Source organism: Vanacampus margaritifer, chromosome 9 (genome assembly GCF_051991255.1).
Source record: "Vanacampus margaritifer isolate UIUO_Vmar chromosome 9, RoL_Vmar_1.0, whole genome shotgun sequence".
Lineage (NCBI taxonomy): Eukaryota > Metazoa > Chordata > Actinopteri > Syngnathiformes > Syngnathidae > Vanacampus > Vanacampus margaritifer.
The window spans coordinates 8,658,296-8,684,065 of NC_135440.1; the positions used below are offsets into that span (position 1 = coordinate 8,658,296).

The 25,770-nt window shown below is 39.8% G+C and overlaps 1 protein-coding gene across 37 annotated transcripts in view; it reads left to right on the forward strand.

Annotated features, from left to right (window-relative positions):
- The window catches only part of rims2a (regulating synaptic membrane exocytosis 2a), a 153,581-nt gene that overhangs the window by 123,119 nt on the left and 4,692 nt on the right, over positions 1–25,770 (forward strand). For 18 of the 37 annotated variants that reach the window (XM_077576050.1, XM_077576042.1, XM_077576044.1 and 15 more), the window contains 3 exons: positions 3,649–3,815; positions 4,371–4,604; positions 14,108–14,352. The exons of 10 other annotated variants lie outside the window; for them this stretch is intronic. In XM_077576050.1, coding sequence (XP_077432176.1) covers positions 3,649–3,815; positions 4,371–4,604; positions 14,108–14,352 — 646 coding nt within the window. Of the gene's footprint in view, positions 1–3,648; positions 3,816–4,370; positions 4,605–14,107; positions 14,353–21,819; positions 23,634–25,770 lie in introns of those variants that run through there. 9 more of the 37 variants (XM_077576063.1, XM_077576066.1, XM_077576065.1 and 6 more) reach the window with 3 other exon arrangements.

Below are 25,770 nucleotides of genomic sequence, written 5' to 3' on the forward strand. Positions count from 1 at the left end.
TACATGAGATTCATGGACATAATGTACACCTCTACTTTGCTGCGATATGGCACATGTGGTTCAATTTCTCAATTGACTCTTCTCAACCCCTGAATAGACCAGTAGGACTTTGTGATCCCCCTGTAGTTTGAAGTCACCCTCCTTTTTTAAGAAGGGAGGTCACCACCCTGGTCTGCTAATCCAGTCGTTGATATCCATGCAGTGTTGCAGAGGTGTGACATCCAATGCAGCATTGACAATTCTAACTAAGTTATGTTTTAAAGGGGTAATCGTGAATCAGATTCCTTTTCACTGGAAGAGAGTCCAACCCTAGTTCCGGAGCCCAACCTTTTGTGTCGAGGCCAGCCTGACTATATCGAGATTAAACCTCTTGACTTTGCATACCAGTTCAGGTGTCTTCTCTACCAGAGAGGTGCCATGTTTTATAGTCTGTGGTCCCTCCCGCTTTCAGCCACCACTCAGCACATATTGACCACCTTGGCCCCGCCCGAAGTTAGTCAGTCTTTGGGAAGAGGAACTTAATTTTCCTTTTCAAGGTGTGCCTGGTTCCAGGGGGTCCCGAGCCTTGCTTTGTGTAGTCCTTCACCTATGATCTGTTGACCCTAAATGACTCTACCAGGGGGGAAAAAACGCCCAAGACAACCGAGTTCCCAGGATCACTAGGACTTACAAACCCCTCCACCACAATAAGGTGACAACTCAAGGAGTGTTCAATACTATATTAACTAGGATTATTATTAGGAGTATTATAACATCATCATCACAATATTGTTTAAGAACTCTAATTACTAATAACTAATACCTTGTATAGGTTAATAAGGCCTATAGTCTTTTTTGTGTCTCTGTGTGTGTTAACAACTTACTAAAGATATGTGAAAATCGGAATCAGTAGCTAGCTGTTCAGATAGAGCTTACAAGGTAATAAAGATCAGATGAAAGTGGTAGCACAATTGCAGTACTTGAATGACTGGATAGAGTTAAAGGTAGAGCAAATGAAAAATGGTGCTTTCTTTAGGTACTTTGGTTCAACTGTTGTAAAGTAAAGGAACGTGACTTTGACAGTTTGCAGAGTCAAGTGTTTACTACTCTCTAAAGTGACCATGGACATGTTTAGAAAGCTTGGCCACAGCCTGCTGTCTCCCTAGTGTCTGGGATAAACTCAAGAGTCGCTGCCCAGCTTTCCTTTTATGTCTGTGTTATGAACACTCTCACTTTAGAAGCAGTCAGTGTGCTGTAAAAAGCAGACCAGCTTATGAATTGTCTGTTGAATAATATCCTTCTCGGAAGCTCCATTGACAAAACAACATTCTGAATTTCCAAACAGGACATTTAAGTAGCTACACTAAACACTCAGTTCAACAGTACAATAAACATTCCTCAAAGACCATGTCAGTGATACGATTATATGCACATCCACACACTTTGGTAGCATGGTGGAATGTGTTTTACTATCAAGGCCATCAGCTAAGGCCTTGCAATCTGAAGTCTACAAGTTCTTCCCCTGCTTGCCTGGGTTCTCTCTGGAGTAGGGTCTTCACCTTTGGGTTATGCGCTAGGGTGGCAAGACGGTCAGCCGTATTGTGATAAAACATTGTCAAAAAAAACATCAAAGCCCGGTTACATTTTGCAAAAACATGCTTGAGGTCTCCCAAATGCATGTTGTAAAATGCAAAACAATCAGACAAAACTAAGACTGAAGTTTGTGGCCATAATTTTAAAAGACTTGTTTGGAGCAAATCCAATACTCCAATCAATCAGAAGCACTTTAAATGGTGAGGTGTATGCTGACTCCAATTTAAGTTTGAATATTAATTCTGAGCACAGTCAAATCTCGATTTGTAAGAGGGTGTGCACACTTGTGCAACCACAATATCTCAATTGTTTTTGTTTTTTACTATTAGTCCACTATTTTACTACTAATATTTTTGCTTCCCATCTCCAAAATATTTTTTTTGCAATTGAGATGGTCAGTTTGTAGTTTACATTAACAATGGGAAAAGTTCAGAATGTATTTATCTTCTCTCGTTTTTCATATCTTGAATAGTTGGTATTTAAACAGGTCTGTGTATAAATTTAATATCCACTGTATCTTATTTCTATTTATACTGAAATATGCTATCATTGGAGATTTGACCTTGTCACAGCTGACTCACTTTGGATTCTCATCCTCTTTGACCTGAGTGCAGCTTTTGACACCAGCTCATATAATCTCCTCCTCCGTACAATATCTTCAATCGGCATTGTACTGCTTTCATTTGTACCTCAAAGACAGCACTCAGTTAATTCAGAAAAGTCGTTTTCTCTACCCATTCTTATGGTGTGCACCAAGGCTCTGTCCCGGGGGCTTCTGATTTTCATCATTTACCTCCACCTTGGCACCATTTTTAATACATGGATTTTTAAAAAACAGTTTTGATAAATGTATTATTTATTATCTGTTATTAGTTCACAGATGACACCAATCTCTACCTCTCCTGAAAAAACATAATTTCACTTCCTCCCTTCTCCCTCACTTGCTGCTTATAAGAAATTAACATCTAGTTCAACTCTCTAACTTCATGAAATTAAATAGTGACAAAACCTATGTTGTCTTTGTTGGCATGAAATCTACATGATCCAAATTAAGCAGTTGCACCATCTTAGCTGTTCGCTTCGTAGTTTCCTCTTCCCCTCCTCAAGAGTATACTGTAGGTACCATTTTTGGCAGCACACTATGATTTTTATTTCCGTATCAATAAAATAAGCCAATCATCTATCTTACTTCCACCAGTGCAACATCAACCGACTCTGCACCTTACCTACCCCCCATATCCTTGCCCACAGCCTTTTTATATGGAGACAATAGCCTTTCTAATTTCTTTATGGTAAGCTGTAACTGGAGATGTAAAGTAATCACAGCAGTGTTTCCCACAGATTTGAAATCTACTTGGGTGGGTGGACTCCGGCGGTGGGGATGGGAGGCGTGTTGGAAGGGAGGTGGGTTTCACTCCTGTTACTACGTCAACCTCACGATCCACAAGTGAGTGACGGCGAAACTAACGTTACATGTGTTTTAGCCTGTCGCGACATGTTTTTCTTTTCTTTTTAAATATATTTTTAATACATTTTCTTGAAAACTTCTTGGGTGGTGGCCAATTTACTTCGGAGGCCCGCCCAAGTATTAAAATGGTGTGGGAAACACTGCACAGTATTAATAGATCAAATCAATTAGAAAATAATAATAATCATGAGTAACAGTATGGAAAATGAATTGAGGGGCTAACTTAAGAATGCTACTGAGTTGAGTGAAGAGTTCCGCCAAGGCTAATGAATCCTAAAGTGTCCAACTGTTTCATTTAATGAAATGAAATCATGAGGTTTAGATATTGTTGCACCCATTTGTTGTTGGAGGGAATAGTAGGCACGACAAATTGGGTGTCAACTGCCACAAACTATTTTATACTGCACCACCTCGCTCTGTTTAATAGAAACATTTTTCTTTCTGCGCATGGAGTATGTTTGCCTTTCCCTGCAGCATGGCACACCCTGATCGAGGGTGGCTGCTCTTCAAAAGCAACATGGTGTTACTTGGAAGAACATACAAATGTTCAATTGTTCTGGTCTATCCTAATGACAGAAAGACTATAACCTGTTTTCTTCTCTGAACAGCATTCCGGCAGAGATCCACGGGGTTCAGATAACCTGTCCGCCAAATCATCAGACAGTGATGTTAGCGACGTGTCCGCTGTGTCGAGAACCAGTAGCGCCTCTCGGTTCAGCAGCACGAGCTACATGTCTGTCCAGTCTGAAAGGCCACAAGGAAACCGCAAGATCCGGTAAGATGACCTCTTTCAGGGAAGTTTTTTCAATATACCCCCAATGTCTTGTTTTCATGAGTGGACAAATCCCCCACAGCTGAAATGTTTTATTCCTGTATAGGTTCCCATGTCCAGACATTTTCAACACTGAAATTGTTTGCACCTGGTTGAGCCCAAGAGAAAAATGCACCAGATAGCATACTGTGCCATTTTCTCACCCCAATGAGTTCAGGTTTGGCTCTGTTGTAGAAAAATCTCGAACCAAATGTTTGAACTCTGCTGCTTTTAAGCTGTGGGAGAAGCTTGTCCACAACTGGTCATAATTGGTGAAATAATCACAAGACATTGCATCATTTTGGTGTTTCCTGTATCTGATTTATAAACGAACATCTTGCATGACACTCAGCAGTAGGTTGGCATTTCTGTCTTCTGTTATTGCTCTGTCTGCTTTTGATCTTGGCTGCAATAGTTCTGTGTGTTTGGCTTTATTTTTGTCACTTGACACTTCTCATGTTTTTGTTTGGTTTTCTTTCTGCTGTGCATGTGCTGTCTTGCTTCTGTCTCCGTCTACAGCCATTTGCGATCAAGGAGCCAGTCGCGGGAGGGGGATGAGCATTTAGTTGAAGTACTAGAAGAGGAAGAGACAGGCAAGAGAGGTGAAGGGGCAAAGGTCAATAAAGAGGGGATGGCAAAGGGAGTGAGAAAGGGACCAAGGGACAAAGTAGACAAAGACGAGCAGCATCATGAAGAAATGCTGATGAAAGAAGACGACTTGCACCAGAGGAGTATCTCAGAGACTGACCTCAGGTAACAAGCGTAGCAGCCTCTAGCTGTAGAATACTACTAATCAATATAAACATCAATTTCACTTTTATGTGAAGCGTCACCATTGTGCATGCTTCCTTAATGGTGTTGAAGCTATAATGTAGGCATGGATAACAAAACAGCCAAATAAACAGAGGTGGGCACGTCAATGAATTTTGTGCTTCCGTCATTCGTCAACAGCCGGAACACCCTTTCGTCATCATCAATCATCAATTATTTCAAACCGAATCAAACTGTAATCGTCAATCCATCAATCCGTTAATGTTATTTCAAACAGGCAAAAAAAAAAAGATAATTAAATTTTAGGACCGACAGTTAATTTAATGAGCGCAGTCCGTCAATACTCAGTCCGTCAACGGGGGCTTTGCTGGAGCACCTCATCCACATGAGCACTCAAGTCAAAGAGCGGGGCAGGACACAGAAGACGGAACAATATAGTTTTAATGATAGCTCAACTACGATTTACGAAGCTTCACACTCATTCAGTCCGCTTGAGATTGTTATGTTACTATGTTTTTCCTCACTATTGTCACCATATATAGTATGTGCGCATGGTTGTAACTGCCAGGAATACCGCCGCGCAGGGCCAATGGATTCAATGCGTCCCCCTTTTAGGACCCTTAGCTGTTTAATAACCTGTCTGACTTAAAATGGCGCACCAAAGGACCCTAACCCTGATGTCAGATAAGTGAACTGAGCACTAAACTAATGCTTACATAAATGTACCAGTAATGACGAAGGAAACATGATCAGGGCAGTTTGTCATCACGTGAGCTCTACAACATGACTGGTTATTAGCATTGAGACAATTAGGCCAGAAGAGAGAGAATGGTGTGCGAGGAAGTTACCTGGTAAGTGTAAATTTACTTGTTTGCTGAAGAACAGCAAACGCAGGAAAGCAAGTACTCTGCGGTGCGTCAGCAAAGTAGGTGACCATCAGTGTTTCCGCCTTTCGTCAGCGAAATGGGCATTCTGTCATTGATGGAATGCCCAGATCCGATAGTACTGACCCGATTATTGATGATTACGCTAACGGGCGAAAACTCACTTCTGGCAATGCTTAGCCCGTCAGTTTTTCCAAGTTGCCTTTCAACCGTTAATTGCCAACAAAATGGACTTCCGTCTTTGACGGATTGACGGACCTTTTGTCAATATTGATGGAATGCCCACCTCTACAAATAAATATTACTAACACCAGTATGTTAGAAACATGCCTGTTTACAAGTCAACCAGAGAGAAACCAAGAGAGAGCACTCAGATCAGTCTTTCATGTTATTGGAAGACTCCCAAAGTAACCTCAACCCTCCACAACTATATAATGTGTGTATGTAGATCTGTCAGCTCTCTGCAGTTTGCTGTTAAATTGATGTTCCATTGAGGATATTTCACTAATTCTCAAACAATCTTTTTAAAATTAGAAATTTTGTGTGTCAGAGCAAGGAGCCTAGTTATTTTGAGTTCAGTACAATCAACAATGACCCCTTTATTCTAGTCACATGAGAGTATTCCTACTTGACAGAAATAAAAAGTCAAGACCATATCAGAGCACATGTATTTATAGTTCTAGAGAAAGTCTACACTGTCCTAACTATCAAGTGGAATTCACAACAGAAGCCAAATGAGTTCTACATATCAACACAAGTAATACACATTTTAGAACGAAAGAGTGAAAAGCAGAGAGAATGTTTTCCTATGTTCAGATGGATTATAGACAGTTGACTCTTGTTTTACTTGATGGCTGCACTGTGTTGCTTCACTGTGTGTCTGTGCTGCTCAGTGTAATGTGAGTGTTTTGTCCCAATGCCTCAATGTTACTGTTTGCCAGCCACTTCCATTTTCCACAACACACCCCAACATTCCCCCAAATCACCCAAACTTAATTTCCAGCAATACTCCAACCATTATTATTGCCCATCAGTTCACTTTCAGGAAAGGCCAAAAATGTTTATGAACACAAATTAATTCTAGAGGAACATCTTTATCACACCATTTTGTTTTCAAACCGAATTTGAAGACTTGACTGAAAGTGAGCTGGATGAGCCTCCTTTTAACAGACTGCAAACAGTGTCCTTCATGACAGCTACAGTATACATTTGGGCCACAAATTACTGCAATTTGTACAGCTGCAAGACTTTGAATTTGGTTGATCTTAGTGATTGCCTATAGCTTGTTCAACAAAATATGTTAAAGGTGTTATCGTTTTTCTCCATTTTTCGGGGGGGACATAAAATAAAAGAATGCTTTATTTCTGTTCTAATTTAATTTAGCAAATATTGTTGTTTTTTTCTTTCATGGTAGTTTACTTAAAAAAATTGTCTGCCTTGTGATTTGAGAAATTGGGATTTCTTCATTCAGACACTTTGCTTTTTTGTTCTTGTTCAAAGAGAAGTTCTCTTACCTCACTAACAGTTTTGGCTGTACACACTCAAGCCTTAATTGGAGCCATAGATATGAAGAATGTATACGCCAGTGCGCTGTAGCAGCCAGCTAACTGACACACATACATGTCGGCCATGTTGGGGACGTCCACGTTCCCATCAAAGGCATTGTATGGACATTGAAATTAAGTCATGAAATACTCATTACTCAACCGATTTTACTGAGGTTTACTCTTTTTTTTGTCAATGTCAAGAGCGCTATCAATGTACTGGGTGATTTAAAAATAATATGCCAAAACAATCACACAATATCTAAAAAATAATAGAAAAGTCTAGCTTGGACACATGTTGTACTTCAAGTTTTTATTTCATGTTTTGCAAGTGCTCCGTGTGACCACCACCACCATAATGGACAACATCAAGCCCATTTAGTAAGGGAAATATATGAGAATCTGCAAACTAAATCCTTACCAATCAATTTCTTCACTGATGTGTTTAGAAAATAGGTGTAGCACGATGTATTAAAAAGTTGAAGTTCAAATCCTGTATGTTTTTTTTAGTAACAACTGCTCAAAGTTGATACTGATTTTCGAAAAAAAATCAAAAATGTTCTGTTTGGCCTTGGGTATCTTGTGAGGTGTCAAACTAGGGTTTTTTCATGATTCTAAGTTGATTGCAATAATGTATTTTTTGCAAAAATCATTCATTTATGGAAAAACAGCCATACCCACCGTTATCGCTCTCGGTCCGTTCAGCTTCTGTACAAGAATGCATGCATTCTTTGCAACCAACCTGCACAGATCTGCAGAACCTGTCCAGAGGAAGCGAGAACGACATAGACTAGAGACATAGAGTGCCAGATATACTGAAGGCAAGCTTGCACAGACAACACAGAGTCGCGAGGATGACTGGGGCACTGAAGTTGTTTGACATCTGGAAGGGATCAATGACCTTGTGGCAGAAATAAACCCTGTACCATTTGCGCCGCAAAACTCATTTTGAAACAAAGTTAAAGTACCACTGATTGTCACACCCACCTAAGTGGAGCGAAATTCATTCTCCGCATTTGACCCATCGCCTGAGGGAGCGATTAGCAGCAGGGGTTGCGCTCGGGAATCATTTGGTGATCTAATCTCTCAATTCTAACCCATAATGCTGAATGTCAAGCAGGGAGACAAAATTGGTCCCATTTGTTTTGTTCTTTTATAGTCTTTGGTACGACTCGGCTGGGAATTGAACCCGCAACCTCCCAGTCTCAAGGCGAACACTCTACCACAAGGCCACTGAGCTGGTAGCCATTAATCCAAAACTGAAGTTAGAGGAAAAAGAGAAGACAAAAGAAAATTATAGAACAAGAGGCTGTTTTTGTTGAATTCTGTGATAGGTTAGACTCAGAACTCGAGCATGGGGTGATGAGTCTTGACCAAGTCCACGTAAAGCTACAGCAGTTTGATCCATCACCAGCTAAGAGCCTTCATTATTCAAAGTATTGGTTAAAGAAGAAACTCCCAGATAAATTCTGTGCCACCTTGTATTTCACATCACAGGAGAGAAGTGTAGATGTGCTCAGCCTCAAAGATGACACAGCCACATTCTGCGAGAGCACCATGTTAATTTTCAGTTTGGAGATGAGCAGACACAAATCATAAAGACTGCACTGAAGTTGATATGCAATGACATCACCATGGTCGATCTAGAGTTCTAGACCCAAAGTCATACCCCACAGCACACAGTATGACTGCCATCCAGAGTCAACAGGTTCTTGTTCCTGAGAGTCTTCAGTTGTTCCTGAGGCCAAAGGTGAAGACCGATGAAAGAGTAGCCATTTGGGGGCAGAACTTCATAAAGGGCTGTTGGCCTCGATCTGGAGTTTTGGGATACCAGATGGGACTTGCCATACAACTTGATCATAGATTTGAGTTAAAATGGATGCTCAACAAGTTACACAGGCTAGGAGACACATAGCCGTATTCTGAGGCACAAAGCTACAAATACTGCTTCCTCAATAACAGGAATGGAGATGGCATCCGAGACACGTCTGGTACTCTTTATACCACTGTGGAAGAAACTGATGAGTAGATTGATGATGAGGTTGTGGTTGACTCTGTGCTTGAGGATCTATCATTTACGAGAGCCAGTGGAAGTGAAACTAGCCATGATAATCGGGTGGTCATGGAGGCCATGGAGGTTGGGTAAACAACCAATGTATTGATCCAATTTGCCTGAGACAATATAGATCCAAACATGGTCTCTATTCAGGGAAACACTTCTTGCCATTTATTGGCTTGGATCAAAATAACCTCTCACTATCACTATCTTTACCAGATCCCCAAACAACAGCAGCTGTCCACAGAGTGAAGTTGAAGGCGCTTGACAAAGCCAAGATCCCGAGAGTAGCTAAAGTGAAGATTCTTCCATTCACCGACAGAACAAGGACAAGGATAAACACCATCAGATTTCTTCCCATTACTGAGCTATAGATGGACATTAGGTGTACATTGCTATGAGCCAGTTCCAACACTAGACCCCATGGCTTTTAACGAGCTACTGCAGTTCGCAAGCTGCAACTGCAATGGAGATGGTAACAACCTGTGGCGCAGTTCTGTAAGAGGAATTGTGTTAAGTGCATCTCAACATTTACAAGTAGACTCTGTAAAGGAATTTCATGCAAGAATTGTAGTCATGTTGGTGGTGAGTCTAGAGAAAACCAAGTGATTGATCCTGAAGTGGTCAGCACTTGTAACTACTTGTGACTACAAATAAAGCTACTTTTGAATTTTGGACATGAGAGTGGGCATGGCCTTTCTTCAACCAAGGAATTGTTTTGGTGAAAAATACATGCTTGCAATCAACTCAGAATCATGAAAAACCCAGAGTTTGACCCCTTGCAAGATACCCAAGGCCAAACAGAACATTTTAGATTTTTTTGAAAATCAGTATTTGGTACCTCAACGTTGAGCAGTTGTTACTGAAAACATACTTTAAATTGTTAATACGTTGTACTGCACATATTTATAAACACATCAGTGAAGAAAATGATTGGTAAGGATTTAGTTTGCAGATCGGTCAAATATTTGATAAAATGCCCTAAAAATTCACACACAGTGAGGTCCGAGGATCTGGCTGGCCAAATGCAGAGAGCGAGGCCTGTAGCACCTCTCTTAACAATTGAATGCCGCCGGAAGGATTACGAAACCGCAGCGTTGAAGTTGACACTCAATCAAACTTTGATAACTCCTCTATCAGATGGCCACTGATTCAGTCTGTTACATTATTGATGATAGAGTGCCCAAGGCACAGACACACGACAGACTAGCAACATTTTGTAAATAGTCCACCTCTGGCCGTTACCTTCTTCCTTGTCCTTTTTTGGGACACAGTCATTCGCGATGGTGTCATGATTTTGGTAAGCAGCGAAAATGTTGTTATATATGAATTTGTGCCACTTCGGAGTGGAGTTGTCTGCCATATTAACGCTCATGTTAGCCTGCCCTACCTTAAGCACAAACTATTTGAGTCATTCAGAGCCTTAAGATCAATTTTTCAATTGCTGAAACGAAACAGAACTGGATACTTAAAGGAAGATGCAGCTTGACTCAAATGATAAAATGTTTGTTCATTGCTCAGCCATGCTCAAACCATGAAAGCACTGAAGCAGAGTAATTGAACAGAAACATCGCTACAAGGTACATTTACTAGTGACTCATCCCTATGTATTCAGGTCACAGTGTAAATACACATCTACTGCGCATTAAATGGGCCTGCTCACATGGCTTGGTGTGTAAACACCATAAGAGCCAATTGTGTTTTTAGTCTTATGAGAACTTCTGTTTCACAGACGCAAAACACCAACACACCAACATATGCACTCACACAGTGTGTCCAATTGCCTCCAAGATGAATTATGGTTTCCATTTGCGCTTTTACATCTCGGGTCTCATCTTCAAATCTTTTTCACCAATTTTGTTGCCTTGGTAACGGTTCATTCAGGTAAGAGTAAAGGCCAGTGTTTTCAAGGACAGGGACTTCAGGGGGAAATGTTTACTTAAACCTTTGTCTATCCACACCATTTCAACAACAGCTCGTCTAAAGAACAAAGAAAAAGTTATATTTGTGGGGGGGGGGGAATTGTTTATATATACATATAAAGCCCATTAACTCGTCAGATTATTGTAGTTAACAAGACAAGCACTAAGAGCCTTAAATCTGAAATTTTCCACCGTAATGTGACCTATAACCTGTACAAGTCTTTTTTTTTTTATCTTCATAAGGGAAAAGGGAAAGTGTAGAGGGAAAGCTAAAATTATCAATTGAATTAATGTGGTTGTACACACCCTCTTATAACTGTGATGTGGCAGTATTAGCCCACCACATTCAAATTCATATTAAATGGGAGGCAGCACACATCTGCCACCATTTAAATCAGTTCTGATTAATCCCAAATAAAATTTAGTTGTTCTAGTAGGCTTTTCATGACAATTTTACTTATTTATTTTTTGCTTTCTCACAGAAAACTGAAGGTTTTGTGGTAACATTGACAGATATATGGAACTGTTTTTAATTCCCTTCACCTTCTCTAAGGAAGCTTTATATGAAGAAATAGCCCCAAATTTATGAGTTTATATGTTACATTAATGGGGGGAAACAGTTATCTTGGTCTATTTTTTTAATATCACAAAATCCTGGCATTTGAACAGAGGTACAAACACATTTTAGAACCACTGGTATAGACAATGTATGAGGGACTGTGTTTCCTGTTTTATTCAACCACTCCATATTTTTCATCGAACATGGCCGTGTGCATGAAAGCTTCTGATTGTGCTGCAAAGCCATGTCAGCCTTAGCCAATACCCCTCCCAACAATTTCCCATCTTGTGCCCCTGAAATCGCCGGGCTGGATTAACTAATCCAATGCACTGTGCCATGCCAAGTATTCAATATTTATGTATAGCGGGTAGACTGATCCACAGCAGAACCCATCTGCACGGCGTCGGGCACCAACATAAACAGTTTTAAAATGCAGAGCAAGTCGCTGTGTTGTCCACAGTGCGGACATCTGTCTAATTGCACCAGCAGCAGGAAACCAAAATGAGATCTAGAAAAAAGCAATCCTCAATTACAGTCTATATAGTTTCACAGACGCATAGCATGATAGGATAAGACTTTTTCCAGTTTGAATGATCTTAACATAGTACATATTATATAATAGAGCAGATTTTGCAGAGCCCAGTTTGAGTAATTGATAGAATTGACCATCAAACTACATGTGACACATTAAATTATCTTCAAAAGGTAGCAAAGGTTAAACATTATGAATCGTGAGAAGTAGATCAAGTTCTACATATAATTCATCTCATCAACGATGCAAACCCCTTGACACAAAATATAATTTGTCTCTTAAATATAACATAACTGGATGAGCTAAAATAAGATCTTAATTTGGGATGTGGCCTAGATAGGAAGCCTTCCACTTGAGAATTAACTCTCATGGCAGACCAAAGTACGGATCAGTGTAAGATATTACAAGAGATCTAAAATATAAACCGGCATCCACTATTAGTTTCTACCTTTATGCTATGTGGATAAAGTGGTGACCATGTAAACTGAAAACTGTCAGTCTGGTAAACCACATGATGTTGCTACAGATTTTTCTAAATGCTGTTTGAACATTGGAAGATTTTAAAAAATCCCCATTGAGTTTTAAAAGAGCAGCTGGCAGAACCAATTTAACACAAACTTAATGGTTGTCTTGAATCTTTCATATCACACAATCTGCCATGTTGTCTCTTCAAAGTAAAGTCCTTACTTTTTGAGTAGCGACGACAAGCAATACATTTTGATTTTCACATACTTTCTATGCTTTCGTTTTATTTGAATCTTAGTTTTCAAAATCAACTTGCTGACTTGATAGTGGTGTGCTAAAATAAATCGTTTGGGGAATAGATTGTTGCAACTTGTACAGGTGTCTGAATCGATATTTCACAATCATTCCTAAAGTTTACCAGCACTTCTCTGAAAGCTGCCTAGTGCACACACATTTCGAACAGGCACGGTGCTGGCGGTAAACCGGAAGCGCTGCTAACATTTAAAGAAGAAAACGTTTTTGCCATCCAGCATAATGAATGCTTTCAAACGTAGCGAATTTAGGGTTTTCATCAGGATTTGTAAGATGTTCACAGACTGTTTCAAACTTATTCAGACAATTTTTCACCGTCTGCAAAGATTTTTTGAAATCTTTTTCAAACCCTGACGAAAACGGCAAATTAGCTACATTCGCATGCATTTGTTGCTCAGTGAGATACTGAAAACTTTTCATGTATGGATTTATTTACCTTCAACTTTATAAAAAATAATGCTGACACTGGGAACTCCCTACATTTTTTATTTTTAAAAATAAAAAATGAAGAAATTACTGGTATGTTGAAACTTTGGAAAACTACTTGCAGTAGAAAACTTTAGGGACCTAGAAGCTCACTTTTTAGTTAGTTTGTTTGTTTATTTATATTGCGATTTTTGTTATAATTTTTAAACAAGGCTGTCAATTCTTTATTTGTTTAAAATGAAAAGATTTTAATTTAATAAAATTTTGGCTGTACTGCAATTGAATATCAGCTTAAAATATCGATTATCAGTCTGCTTGACTACTAATAATCAGTATCGATATCGGCCTTGGAAAAAAACATATCAGACTATCACTAAAATGTATGCAAAGTAATGAAAATATTAGAGTGCGTATTGCCTTTAAGGACATGTTTCGGGATACACGCGTATCGCAATACATATCGTATCACGAGGTTATTGGCGATACCCAGCCCTAAAACATGACAATTTGCTACACACAAGCAGTCTTTTTGCATGCCGATACACGCTGAGCCCGTAAGTCTTCTATACTGTAAGTCATGAATTCCTGTACCTGAACTCTGTCCTTTTCTCCTTTTTACCCCACACCTTCCCATCTCCTCTCACTCTCCTGTCATCCTTTCCTTCACTTTCTGTCTCCCTCTTCTCTCTTATCACATCCTCCCCACTGGCCTCTTCCTGTCCTTTGGCCTGTTTTCTCTTCTCTGTTCTCTCCTGCCTCCCCCTGTCAATGGTGGTGGCTGACAGTGACTTTGCATCCAAAATGAAAAACAGGCAGATGGGCTCGTCGGGCGGCGTGAACATGACGAAGAGCACCAGCATCAGCGGCGACATGTGTAACCTGGAAAAGACAGACGGCAGCCAGTCGGACACGGCGGTGGGCACGGTAGGCACCGACGACAAGAAGAGGCGCTCCAGCATTGGTGCCAAAATGCAGGCCATGGTTGGCATGTCACGCAAGAGCCGGAGCACCTCACAACTCAGCCAAACAGGTAGGAAACTGACAAATATCTAAAAAAAAAAAAAATCCTGCCTATGTAGTCGTCTTGTGTTGCGTTACCGTGTGTCTCTTCCTTTCCCCAACTTTTTACAAAGACAGGCTTTGGACTTGGCAAAGACGTTTGCCGTAGATGAAGCCAACAACGTGACTTTTTCCTCATGTCTTCTTCCTCTTTCCTCTAGGCTATGTCAACTCCTGGAATTTCCTCTCCTGTTTCCTCGTTGCTTCTTGTTATTCTGTTGCTGCTTTAGAGTTGTCGTGAATTATGCTGATGATGCCTGCTGCTTCTACATTAATTATCATTTTATTTTGGAATATGTGTCACAGCTGTTGGAGCTTTTCTTCTTGACGTTGCTGTCAGTCAACAAACGCTCATTTATAAATTCTGCCTCATATTTCTCTGTCTTCAATTCTGAGATTAGATTTTTCTGTTTAGAACTAGTTTAGTTGTGTGAGTCAATGCTATTCTGTATTAATGTCAAATTTATGTCATGAGTTTCGATGGTTCTGTTGTAGTCAAGCAATGGAGGCATAATGGATTTCATTACTTGGCAGCAAGCAACAGTGTGTGCTGCCTAAATGACTGCCGAATAAATCAAAAGAGTGTGTAAACAGTAAGAGAGGGAGGTGTAGTTCCAGGACAATTTTCAACTGAAATAGAATGATGTTTCCCAGACTAGTGAAGGTCGGCACGTAAATAAATACGTGTGCATCAACATCACATGCGGTGCTATGATGTTCGCTTTGACTACGGAACAGGGTTGAGATTAGTACACATAGTGATATTTGGAACTGTGATGTTAGTAAGGATTTGAGGTGTGCTCAACTCAACCAGGTTGACTATTTTAATATTGATGCAGACTAGTGAACTAGTTGTGGCAGTGATCTTGATTATGGCAATGAAAGCAACTATTTCAAGGGGGTACACATGGTCAGTTCTGTATAAGAACTGATAGGGACAAATTTGAACAGCCAGGACTACAGCAGCTTTACTGAAGGATGACTCGGGACAGTCCTTAGCCATCTCGGACTATTTGCTTTATCAAAGAAAAAGAATGTACTCTACTGTAAGCCTGCTCTGAAGTAGTTAGAGAGAACCTGCCCTGCTTTGCAGAACATATCGGGAAGGTGGTTCCACATAAAAGGAGCCTGATAACTACTTTTCAAGATTCTGGGAACTTTGTGGGCATAGTGCTGTAAATTGATAAAAAACCACAAGGTATAATTGTGCCTGACCATTTATTGCTTAACTCATTTAATCCCAGCCATTTTCATTGGAGCAACCCCCTTCATTACCAGCCGCTTTACTGATTTTTGACTGATCTTGCAAGGCCCACAGAATATATTTCAATCTTTTTCTGTTCTTTAGTTATCAGTGTTAGAATATAGTTAAGTTTTGTCCAAAAAAAAAAATAAAAAATCTAAAACAAAAAAAAAACATAGAGAAAGAGATTTTTGTAAAACAAACATTTCAAGCACAACTTTGACTTTAACAACAAAAAACAAAAAGTGCTTTTGATAACAAAATAACAGTTTATTGCACATGAAAAAAAAATTGTCTGGTCTGACTCTGCCGCAGCATCCAGTGGTCCAGGGCTCGACGTGACCGGCGAAACGGGCCGTGAACCACGTTAATCATCGCTCGACGGCTGCTTGTTGCATTTGCTTGACGAATGAAGCGTCATTCCTTGATGTGCAGCAACTCGATCGCCGCCGTCATGCTTTGATGAGCCGATGAGGATGCTTTTTTATTTTTTGCCAAAAAAACAATCCTACATGGTCAACTATTTTGTTTTGCCCATCACTTATCTTCTACTTCCTGACCGCTGCCTCAGCGCTATTACAGCACGCTAGTGACAGCCGATACTCCCAGTCCCAACCTACACTTACTCCTTGCTGATTTTATACTTGCTGCCACCTGCTGGCCGTTTTTTTCAAAAATAACATTGCAGTCAAGCCTAATCCTTCAGTCAGAAGCTGCGTCAGACCCTCCTGTACACTCTTGCATGAAAAAATGCTTATGACGTATAAATATGTCATATATACGCAGTGACTATGACGTATTGATACGGCTTATGTATGGAAAGAGTTAATAGATGAGGGGAAATATTTTAAATTAATTTCTGAATGCCAAATGAACTCACTGCAGTGGCGTTATCACATTCAAAATATGTGTTTTGCTCAATCTTGTGAGTACTCAGTCCACATGATTTTGGACCGGCTTGAGCAGAGATCAAAATGTGGTACATGTGCTCTCTCTATTAGTATGTTAAAGAATCACTGAATTAAATGCAATTCAAATTTACAGCATTTTAAAACTGCAGCTTTTTATTTGACCATTTATGACTGAAATATCTTCTAATTAGTAGATTAACACCTTAGCTGTTCACAATCGGTACTCCTGCAAGCCTCTGGCCAACAGTTTTCAGAAGGTCATATATATATATATATATATATATATATATATATATATATATATATATATATATATATATATATATATATATATATATATATATATATACGGGGTGCACTGATTTCCTTAATTTTGGACGGTGATTGGTCGATCCCTTAAAAATAAACGGATCTTTTCCACCAATCTCATTTCCCTCCTCAGAGGTCTGTAAAAGTCAGCCATTGTCCTGTTCTGCTGAGATGACTAATAGGATTTTCATTTTTAATTGAGAGAACTACTTCATGTGCAGGTAAAACTACCCATTTCGATATTTGTTTATTTCACCGATTTGATTGTTTTTAAATAAAACAAGATTGGAACACTGAAGGTATATGTACATGGTCACGGGTTGTACATGTATAACCCTAAAAAAAACAATCATTTGAAAATCTTGTTTACTTTAGCTTTGGCAGGACTTTTGAACGAGACCAAATACCCATTTGTCATCCATTAGTTTGTTTGTAAGCCATCAAAAGGAAATTCAATTTACATTATTTAGATGATCTTTTTTTTCATAGCACACAGAGAAGCAGACCACACACATGCAGACTGGAGAGCTGTCAGAGTGATGGGTTGCACAAGCTGTGCTCGGCCCCACAACTAAAAGATTGCTGCCATCTTTTACAGAAAGTCATATTATTTCAAACATCAGAGCTTCACAACCCTATTTGCACCCTTAATTTTCCTTTGAACTGTACACTTAAGAGCTATGGCGTTCATCTTGTCTACTTATTAACTTCGAAACAGCATTACCCTTGCGTCCCTGGATTCACCTTCTTAACAATATAATATTAACAAAACATAATTATCGTACTAACAAATAATGGCTACCATTGTGTAATTCAATCGAGGCCTACTGACATGCACTTGAGCCAGCCACAGTGCTTATGTTGTGACTAAATATGAACTTCTGTTTTATATTTTTAGGCTTCTAACCACAGGAAAGAAAAAAAAACTAAACTTCCTCTTCCTTCCTTCCTTCTCTTCCAAAAGTTGTCAATCAGTGAGGAAGCTTGATGAGACATGACCAAAATATAGTGTGCTGTTCAGTCTTAACAGGGTGAACGTGATGCTGCTACATGTATTTTTTTTTTCTCCCCCCAATGTGTCCGAATTTGGAATTTAAGCCTCTGGACAGTAAATATTCTCCAATTGTTGTAGTCCTCAATGAAAGCAGACTGATTGTGTTGAATGAATGAAAATAATAAACTTGCCTGTAAGCTGAATTCTCGTGTGAGTTCACAAACTCCGGAGAATCCATTTTGTACCGAGCCTGCCAATGGTTGTGACCGATCACAAAGCAACAGTGTGTTTGGGGGCGGGATATGCGGCTGTGAATAAGACAAGATAGCACCGAGCCCGTGGGAAACAAACAAACCTAACCTGGCGACACCGGTGGACGAATGCATGGATGCTGCAATGAATTCTGTTCTCACAGATTTACACAGTTTCCTTCTAAAGAGGAACAGTGAGAGGCACTTAGTGATTAATCAAAACAAAAGTTTGGTAGGTGTGTACAAGTTGCTGCGTCATCCAATCAGCTCGAAATATTGTCCAGAATGTCCCGCCTTTCGCAAGCAAATTACATTGGAGCAATCTCAGATTGATTGTAGAGAACGACTTTGAGTGATTCACATCACATCAATCTGGCTCTTGCCAGGTTATGAAAACAAGACATTTGCAAACAACTGCTTTTACATTGGAAAAAAATTATCAAGATTGTTGCAATGTTACAAACCAAACCAGTTACTGAATCATAATCCATGTTTGTGCATTTTCCACACAGTCAATTTGAAATAATTGCTCTGTATTTGAAGGGATGGAAATTAAACCATTTTTAATCTGTCAATTGACCTTGACAGATTAATCGATGACTCCAATAAGCATAAATTGCAGCCAATACCCATTTGTTGGCTTTCATAAAAATAATATGGTGTTCTTTCCTTATCTGTTTTAACAAACTATATAGAATGACATGAAATAGAACAGCCCAGAGCTAAGAAAGTCAATGTGAACTTTAATTTAGTCTTATGTTGTTAACTCATTCACTCCCAGCCATTTTCACTGAAGCAACCCCCTTCGCTTCAGGCTGTTTTACTGAATTTTGACTGATTTTGCACGGCCCACAAAATGTTGTGTTCTATTACTATAAAAACATGGAACCTACCAAAAGAAAGATTAGAGTCTCTTCTTTTATGAGTATATTTCTATCTGTTTCAGTTATGCAGCAATTAGAATTAGAATATTGTTAAGTTTCATCGTTATTCACAAACCTGTTGAAAACACTGCGGAAAAGGGCTTGTGGCAACATGGCTCTGGTTGATCTCTTATACTCTGCTGCCACCTGCTGGCCGTTTTTTGTAATAACTACTATTGCTTCAAGCGACCTCTTCTGGTCACAAGCTGCATTAAAGCATTCTGTATGCTCTAGCATAAATAAATAAAAAACTGGGACCCTGGCAATATTTAAAATAAAACGTGTTCATACGTTTTTGGGAGCAAAGGAGTTAATTAGATTTTATACCAATCTGATCGGCTGGATCGGGATTGGAAGATATTTTGAATTTTATGCAAAATTGATGATCGCCTTTAATGTCTTAATTTGCCCATTCGATAAGTGACGTAATTGAGGTACAGTACATGTTATAGTTAATGTTTATCAGCATTTTTGGAAGATTTCTTTTTGTAATTCCTTACATCTCAATTGGCATCAATCATTCATGGGTTTTTTTCGGGGCAAGCTTTTTAAATAGATATATTGCTTCTTCTTCTGATCGAATTGGTGATTGGTTATCTCTTTTTTTTCTTCGAACTCATTAATCGGTGAACGGCCGAAAAATACTCTTGGAGTAAAGCCTATTGTCAATGAAGATTTGTCATTTTGCAATGTCATTAAAAAGAGACATACTGTAGAGGAGGAGCTTCATTACATGAAGGTTGACAGTAGTAAAAGTAATGTTTTAACTGCATGTATGTGTGTGTGCGCGCCTTTGTCTTTGCTACTTTATGGGGCCCATACTCACATTTTTGTCCCGGTTTAACTACCTTTGCGGGGACATTTTGGTGGGCCCCACAAGTCCAGACCTCTTTTTGAGGGTCAAGACTTGGTTTTAGAGTTTAGGTTTGAATTGATTTTGGTTGGAGTAAGGGTAAGGTAAGGGGCTAGGAAGTGCATTATGTCAATGAGCTGTCCCCACTAAGATACAAAGACAAACGTGTGTAAGCGTATGTTAGTTGGTGTCTGGCTGATATCACTCCAGTGAGTTGTGTTTAAAGTGTCCAGGTCCAGAGTAGCTTTCTGACGCTCATCCTAGTAGTTCTCATCAATCACGATGGTTTCCACACTGCTCTTCTGGGATATTACGATCTTCTCATGCTGCGGTAGAACGGACATAATTTTTCAGATTCCTGCCCTCTGAGGTGCATACGATTTCCTGTTATGTTGTCACTTGTGGGACCACGTCACATTGTACAAGTATGCTTTAATGGTAACCTCTATTAGTCATGCTGATGTGAAACCGCAATGCAAATTCTTGGCCTAAATTTGGGGCTCCCCAAAGTAAGACCAAAATTTTTGCTTTAAATCATAAATTGCAGATCTTAAAACTAAGTTATCGGGTCTACAGAAAAATACACTTAAAACTAACTTTTATATCAGCTTTCATCAACAAATCAATTCACCTTCAGTCTCTGTTATAAATAATCCAGTGATTAGCCTCAGAAGCACTGAACGCTTTAAAAACAACAGTAGAAAGTTAGGCAAAAACCCTTAATGAGGTGAACACATCTATTAGCAGTACATATTTGCAGCAGTTGTAATTACCTTGTAATCCCTGAGACACGTGTCACGTTTGGTTTACTGGAAATCTTCTAAAGCCCGTTTCCTCTTCTGTCCATGTGCCCATGTGCAGTAGGTGGACGGGTAAGAATAAACTTCAGAAGTGCAAAAGTTGAACCGTCACGTGCTGAATGTGTTGTTTGAGTAAGGCCATCGACTGCTGCCACGTGTCCTTTGACGCACTTGGCGGGGGGAACGAAACAGATGGGAGACTAATTGTTGTATCTTTCTTGCCTGACTCGGATCATTACTTTGTACTCGCTGATGTTGGAACAGCGTATTGCCCCTGTTTCTTTCACTGCCTTATTTCAATGACCCTGTGAGCATAATTCATTTAATTGTAATCACATATACTGCATCCATTACAGTAACCACAGTAATCAGAAGAAACTTACATTGCAGTACAATCATTTATGAATGACTTAAGACTTTTTACACCACTCACAGTGAGCGTGTCAGAATGATGGGGAACAAAATATTGTAATGAGAACTTATAACTAACAGGTTTAATACACTTCACAGCCATGAGTGAATCAAATTCAGATTATTTTAAATTGTAATCAGAAGATGCATATGACATATGGCATATCACAGCCATGCCACTCTTACTGTTGCTAAAATCCAAACGGAGACCAAAAACATCATTTTTGGTCTCTTGGCGGTACGAAGATTCCAGCTGACGAGCGATATACTAACACTCAAGGACGCATCTTGCATTCGCACGTGATTTTTGGGATTGGTTGATAATGAAGTGCCTCAATGACTGTCAAAAAATTAATAGTATTTAATTAATAGTACAAATTATGTTTGATGATTGATGCGTCAAACAATTCAGTAAGCCATGGCTTCAACCCGTCAGCCCTTCTCTCGGACGTTGTTGATGTTGCAAATGATGTGATCGGTGAAATCTGTTGTAATAATGTCCGAAAGGAAATAAATAAATAAGCAAACAAACAAAAACACATTAGGAGCGGCATGGCTCAGGGAGTAGATTGACTGCCTCCCAACCTAAAATTGTGAGTTTGTTCCTCAACTCTTGAGTGACTTTTCCTTTTATATATATATATATATATATATATATATATATATATATATATATATATATATATATATATATATATATATATATATATATATATAAACTTGTGAAATTTACGTGGTCAAAATCTCTCCTTGCAAAATTTACTTAGAATTTCTGTGTGAAAAATCTTTACAAGGTTTATTCATGAGATAGCAAATTGTCTTGTACACACTAAATTTTACTCTGAATATTTTACTCTCTTCCAAGTGTAAATTTTACTCGAGTGCGACCAAATAGACTCTGTTTTGAATCAAATGTACTCTACAAAATGTACGATGTAGTCATAATGGAAAACTGCATGTAGTTGGACCAAGTCTCTCAGTGTGGACTGAAATGGAGAACCGTCAGACTAGCTGATTCCAACCGCCACAGAAGCTTAAGACCAATCCAAGTGCACAGTGTTGTTCTTACAAAAATCCGTCTGGAGCCGGGTGCACGTGGATCGGCGTTCACAAAGAAGGAGCCATTAAATATGACCCAATTACTGGAGTTGTAATGTTAGTGCATTATGTCCAACTTTGCCCAGATGTGCAAAAGTGTGGAGTTGTTGTTGGCGGTGCTGACCCAGATGAAATCTTAAGTGGCACACTTGTGGAAATAGGTTGCTGCATCTTACAGAGGACAGTTTTTGCAGTAATGATCACTCTGAAATTATTATTAGTTATTGTACCATATTTTCAAAGCCAAAAATGGTGTTGCTGTTGTTTTGTGTTTTTTTGTTTTGTTTTGTTTCTTTGTGGCAGTGGCCATTTATCAATTGCTGAAGCTTGATGGCTTGACTGTCTAATCCTCACTAGAAGTACCACTGAGCTGGGGTGTCGGCTATTTTGTACTCCATTGTAAGAATATGAAAGTTACGTTTTATTTCGGTTTAAACTATGAATGCAGTGCCTTGTGTTGAACAGACCACCAAGGAAGTCTATTTAAAACCAACCGTCTCCAGATAGATAGAACTGAATCATTTTTGGCTTACTTTCATTTCAACAGAGAAGGAAAGCGAATGTTTTTTTTTTTTGTGGTTATGTGGCTTCGATTGATCAAAAGAAACTGAACAAGAGGCTATTGATGGATGTTAGATGACATTTTTAGGTAGAGCATGTGAACGTGATCATCTCCTGGATTTCTCATTTTGTTCAAACCGAATTCCTCCCAAGTCAACACAGCTGTGTTATGCTAGTAATGGTAGGCAGAACAATCAAAAGAGCCAAATCTGGCACGTGCAGATGGAGTGGCCGCTATGTGGCTGCAGCCATCTCACACGTAGCAACGCAGCTGGCAGACAGAATGACAGCTTGTTTTCACTGGCCACTGTGGGGATCTTGATACGAGGGATGGAAAAATATGGATGAATATGGATGAGAATAACGCAAAGAAGCGAAAAGGTGAGCAGTGGGAAAGAATAAGTCGATGGAGAAAGCAAGGTTGTTAAATTTTAAAAAATGAGTACGGAGGTCCTTTCATATTTCTGGGTAGAGCTTCTTCAGCCTTACTGTTTAAGAAGGCTGCCCTCTGATTGGTGGAGTGAGAATCAGCTCTCTTCCCTCCCCCCCTAGAAAAAAGAGGTGCTGCAGGCAGCATCAGCCACACAGCAGCCACTGAGGCAACAAATCCACATCTCATCCCGAGAGGCACCTACAGACAGACTAGCCCATTTGCCAAACCTCAAATTCTCCGTCGAGCAGATTAGATATCAGTTTGAATTTTGACCTGCCGATCGATCGATTTGACTGCATTGAGGACGAGCGCTAGTCACTATGGGCAGGCAGGGGCACGATTCCTCTGCTCCGGCTGCCGGGATGCGGATCCAACGCTCCCAGAGTAAGATGAGCTTGTCTGCGTCGTTTGAAGCGCTGGCTGTCTACTTCCCCTGCATGAACTCCTTTGATGAAGACGATGGAGGTAAGACCACACTGAAGGATGCTGAGCCGGTTGTGCGTCAGTTACGTTGTGCCAACATGCAATTCTCTTCATCATCCAGGCTAGCAATTGGAGGGAAATAGTGGAAAACAGACATGTACATGTGCATGGAATGAGTGCCTGCCTATAATTTACTGTCTGCTAGAGATCCTACCAGAATTGGTTGGATTTACACTTTTCACATTTATAATGCAGAACACGCACATGTATCACTGTCAAAATGCTGCTGAAGCAAATTTGCCAACACTGCGATAGCTTTTTCATCCAGGAAGCTAAACTAATCAATCTTGAAACAAGCTGCTGAGATGTCTTGCTGTGTCATCAAATTGGTGACACGCCACTATGCTTATCAAGGAACGGTGTATATGCAGACAGTATATACAGTGTTGAAGTTCACCATGCTTTGTTGTCGAGTACTCAAAAATAGTTACAATATAATTCTTGTGAATTACTTACTGGTGGCTTCTTTTGAAGCATGTATTAAAAAATATGTCGTTGAAAAGTCCACCTGTGCTTCATTCATATTTATTTATGTCAAAGGTGACTTCTGAATGTGATACTAAATGTGTAATTTATTTTATGTTTGTTGATAGTGAGTATGTTTGCGAGCAACAATTTGCAAGCTGGTCAATACTTGTTGTCTTGCGTAGCTATATGAGTAGGCTATACAGTGTTCCCTCATTTTTCGCGGGTGTTACGTTCCATGCCCACCACAGGACGCAATTTTATTTTTATTTTTTGGGTTGTTGGGGGCGAGTTACACTTCTACTGAGACATAATGGAGCCACCACACAGTTCCCACCCTAACATTGTAAATATAATAAGAAAAATAACAGCATAAATAGGGCAGCACGGTGGCTGACTGGTTAGCACGTCCGCCTCCCAGTGCTGAGGACGTGAGATCGAGTCCGGGCTTCGGCCTTCCTGGGTGGAGTTTGCATGTTCTCCCCGTGCTTGCGTGGGTTTCCTCCGGGTACTCCGGTTTCCTCCCACATTCCAAAGACATGCAAGGCAGGTTAATTGAACACTCCAAATTGTCCATAGGTGTGATTGTGAGTATGGTTGTTTGTCTCTGTGTGCCCTGTGATTGGCTGGCAACCAGTTCAGGGTGTACCCTGCCTACTGCCCGAAGCCAGCTGGGATAGGCTCCAGCACCCCCGCGACCCTTGTGAGGAAAAAGCGGTCAAGAAAATGGATGGATGGATGGATGGACAGCATAAATAAAGAATACCATAAATCCAGAATGGGTGGGGTTATATGTAATAATCTCTGAAAAATCCACTATATAGCGAGCTACAACCTAATATAATATATAAATTTTAGACCCAAATACAAATCCGCAATAAGTGAATTGCGAAGTAACGAGGGACCACTGCATTTCAACTTCCTAGTCTCACCTTGAGCACTTGAAATTGTGTTGAGTTTCTATTGTTGGCTTGTATTTTGTAAACACGGTAAATGCTGCATAAAATATTGCTGTGCTTGAATACCTTTTAGAAAAGGGATCTAAGGACACATTTGGACAAAAAATGCGGATATAATCTGCTGATTGAATAAACTCAGACATTACAATGTTACAGTATAAGGTTTGTCAGAGCAAGAATGTTGCTATTTGAAAACAGCACTCGATGATGACATGGAGCCAGACGTCATTCAGTCTCTGTCACCGTTGCTCCTATTGAAAGTTGCAGTGAGCCGGATGAAGAGGCCAGCAGATTTCAAGGCTAAATGGCTTCACATCTGTTTCCGCACATGCATAATACTGTGCTAGCACTCGAGACGAGATGTATTTATATAGCATAGCTTTATGTTCATGCCAGGAATCATTTGTAATGGTACATCTGACACAGGTGCATCCATGCAGGTTGGAAGATGTGAGCATATGAGAGTTTGCAGGCTGATAGAAGCAGTCAGCTGTCATGTTTGATTAGCCAAATGAGGCAGATGTCAAATGTTTGTCAGTGGAGAAGCTCCGAGAACGTCTGACACGGGTTTTTTTTTGGTGTGAAACTTGCAGTTTAGCAATGATGCTGTCACTTGCTGGGATGAATGTGCATTCATGGAGGTGTCTTTGGTGTTTTGTTTTTCATCACTGCAGTATTCAATGTTAAAAATGACC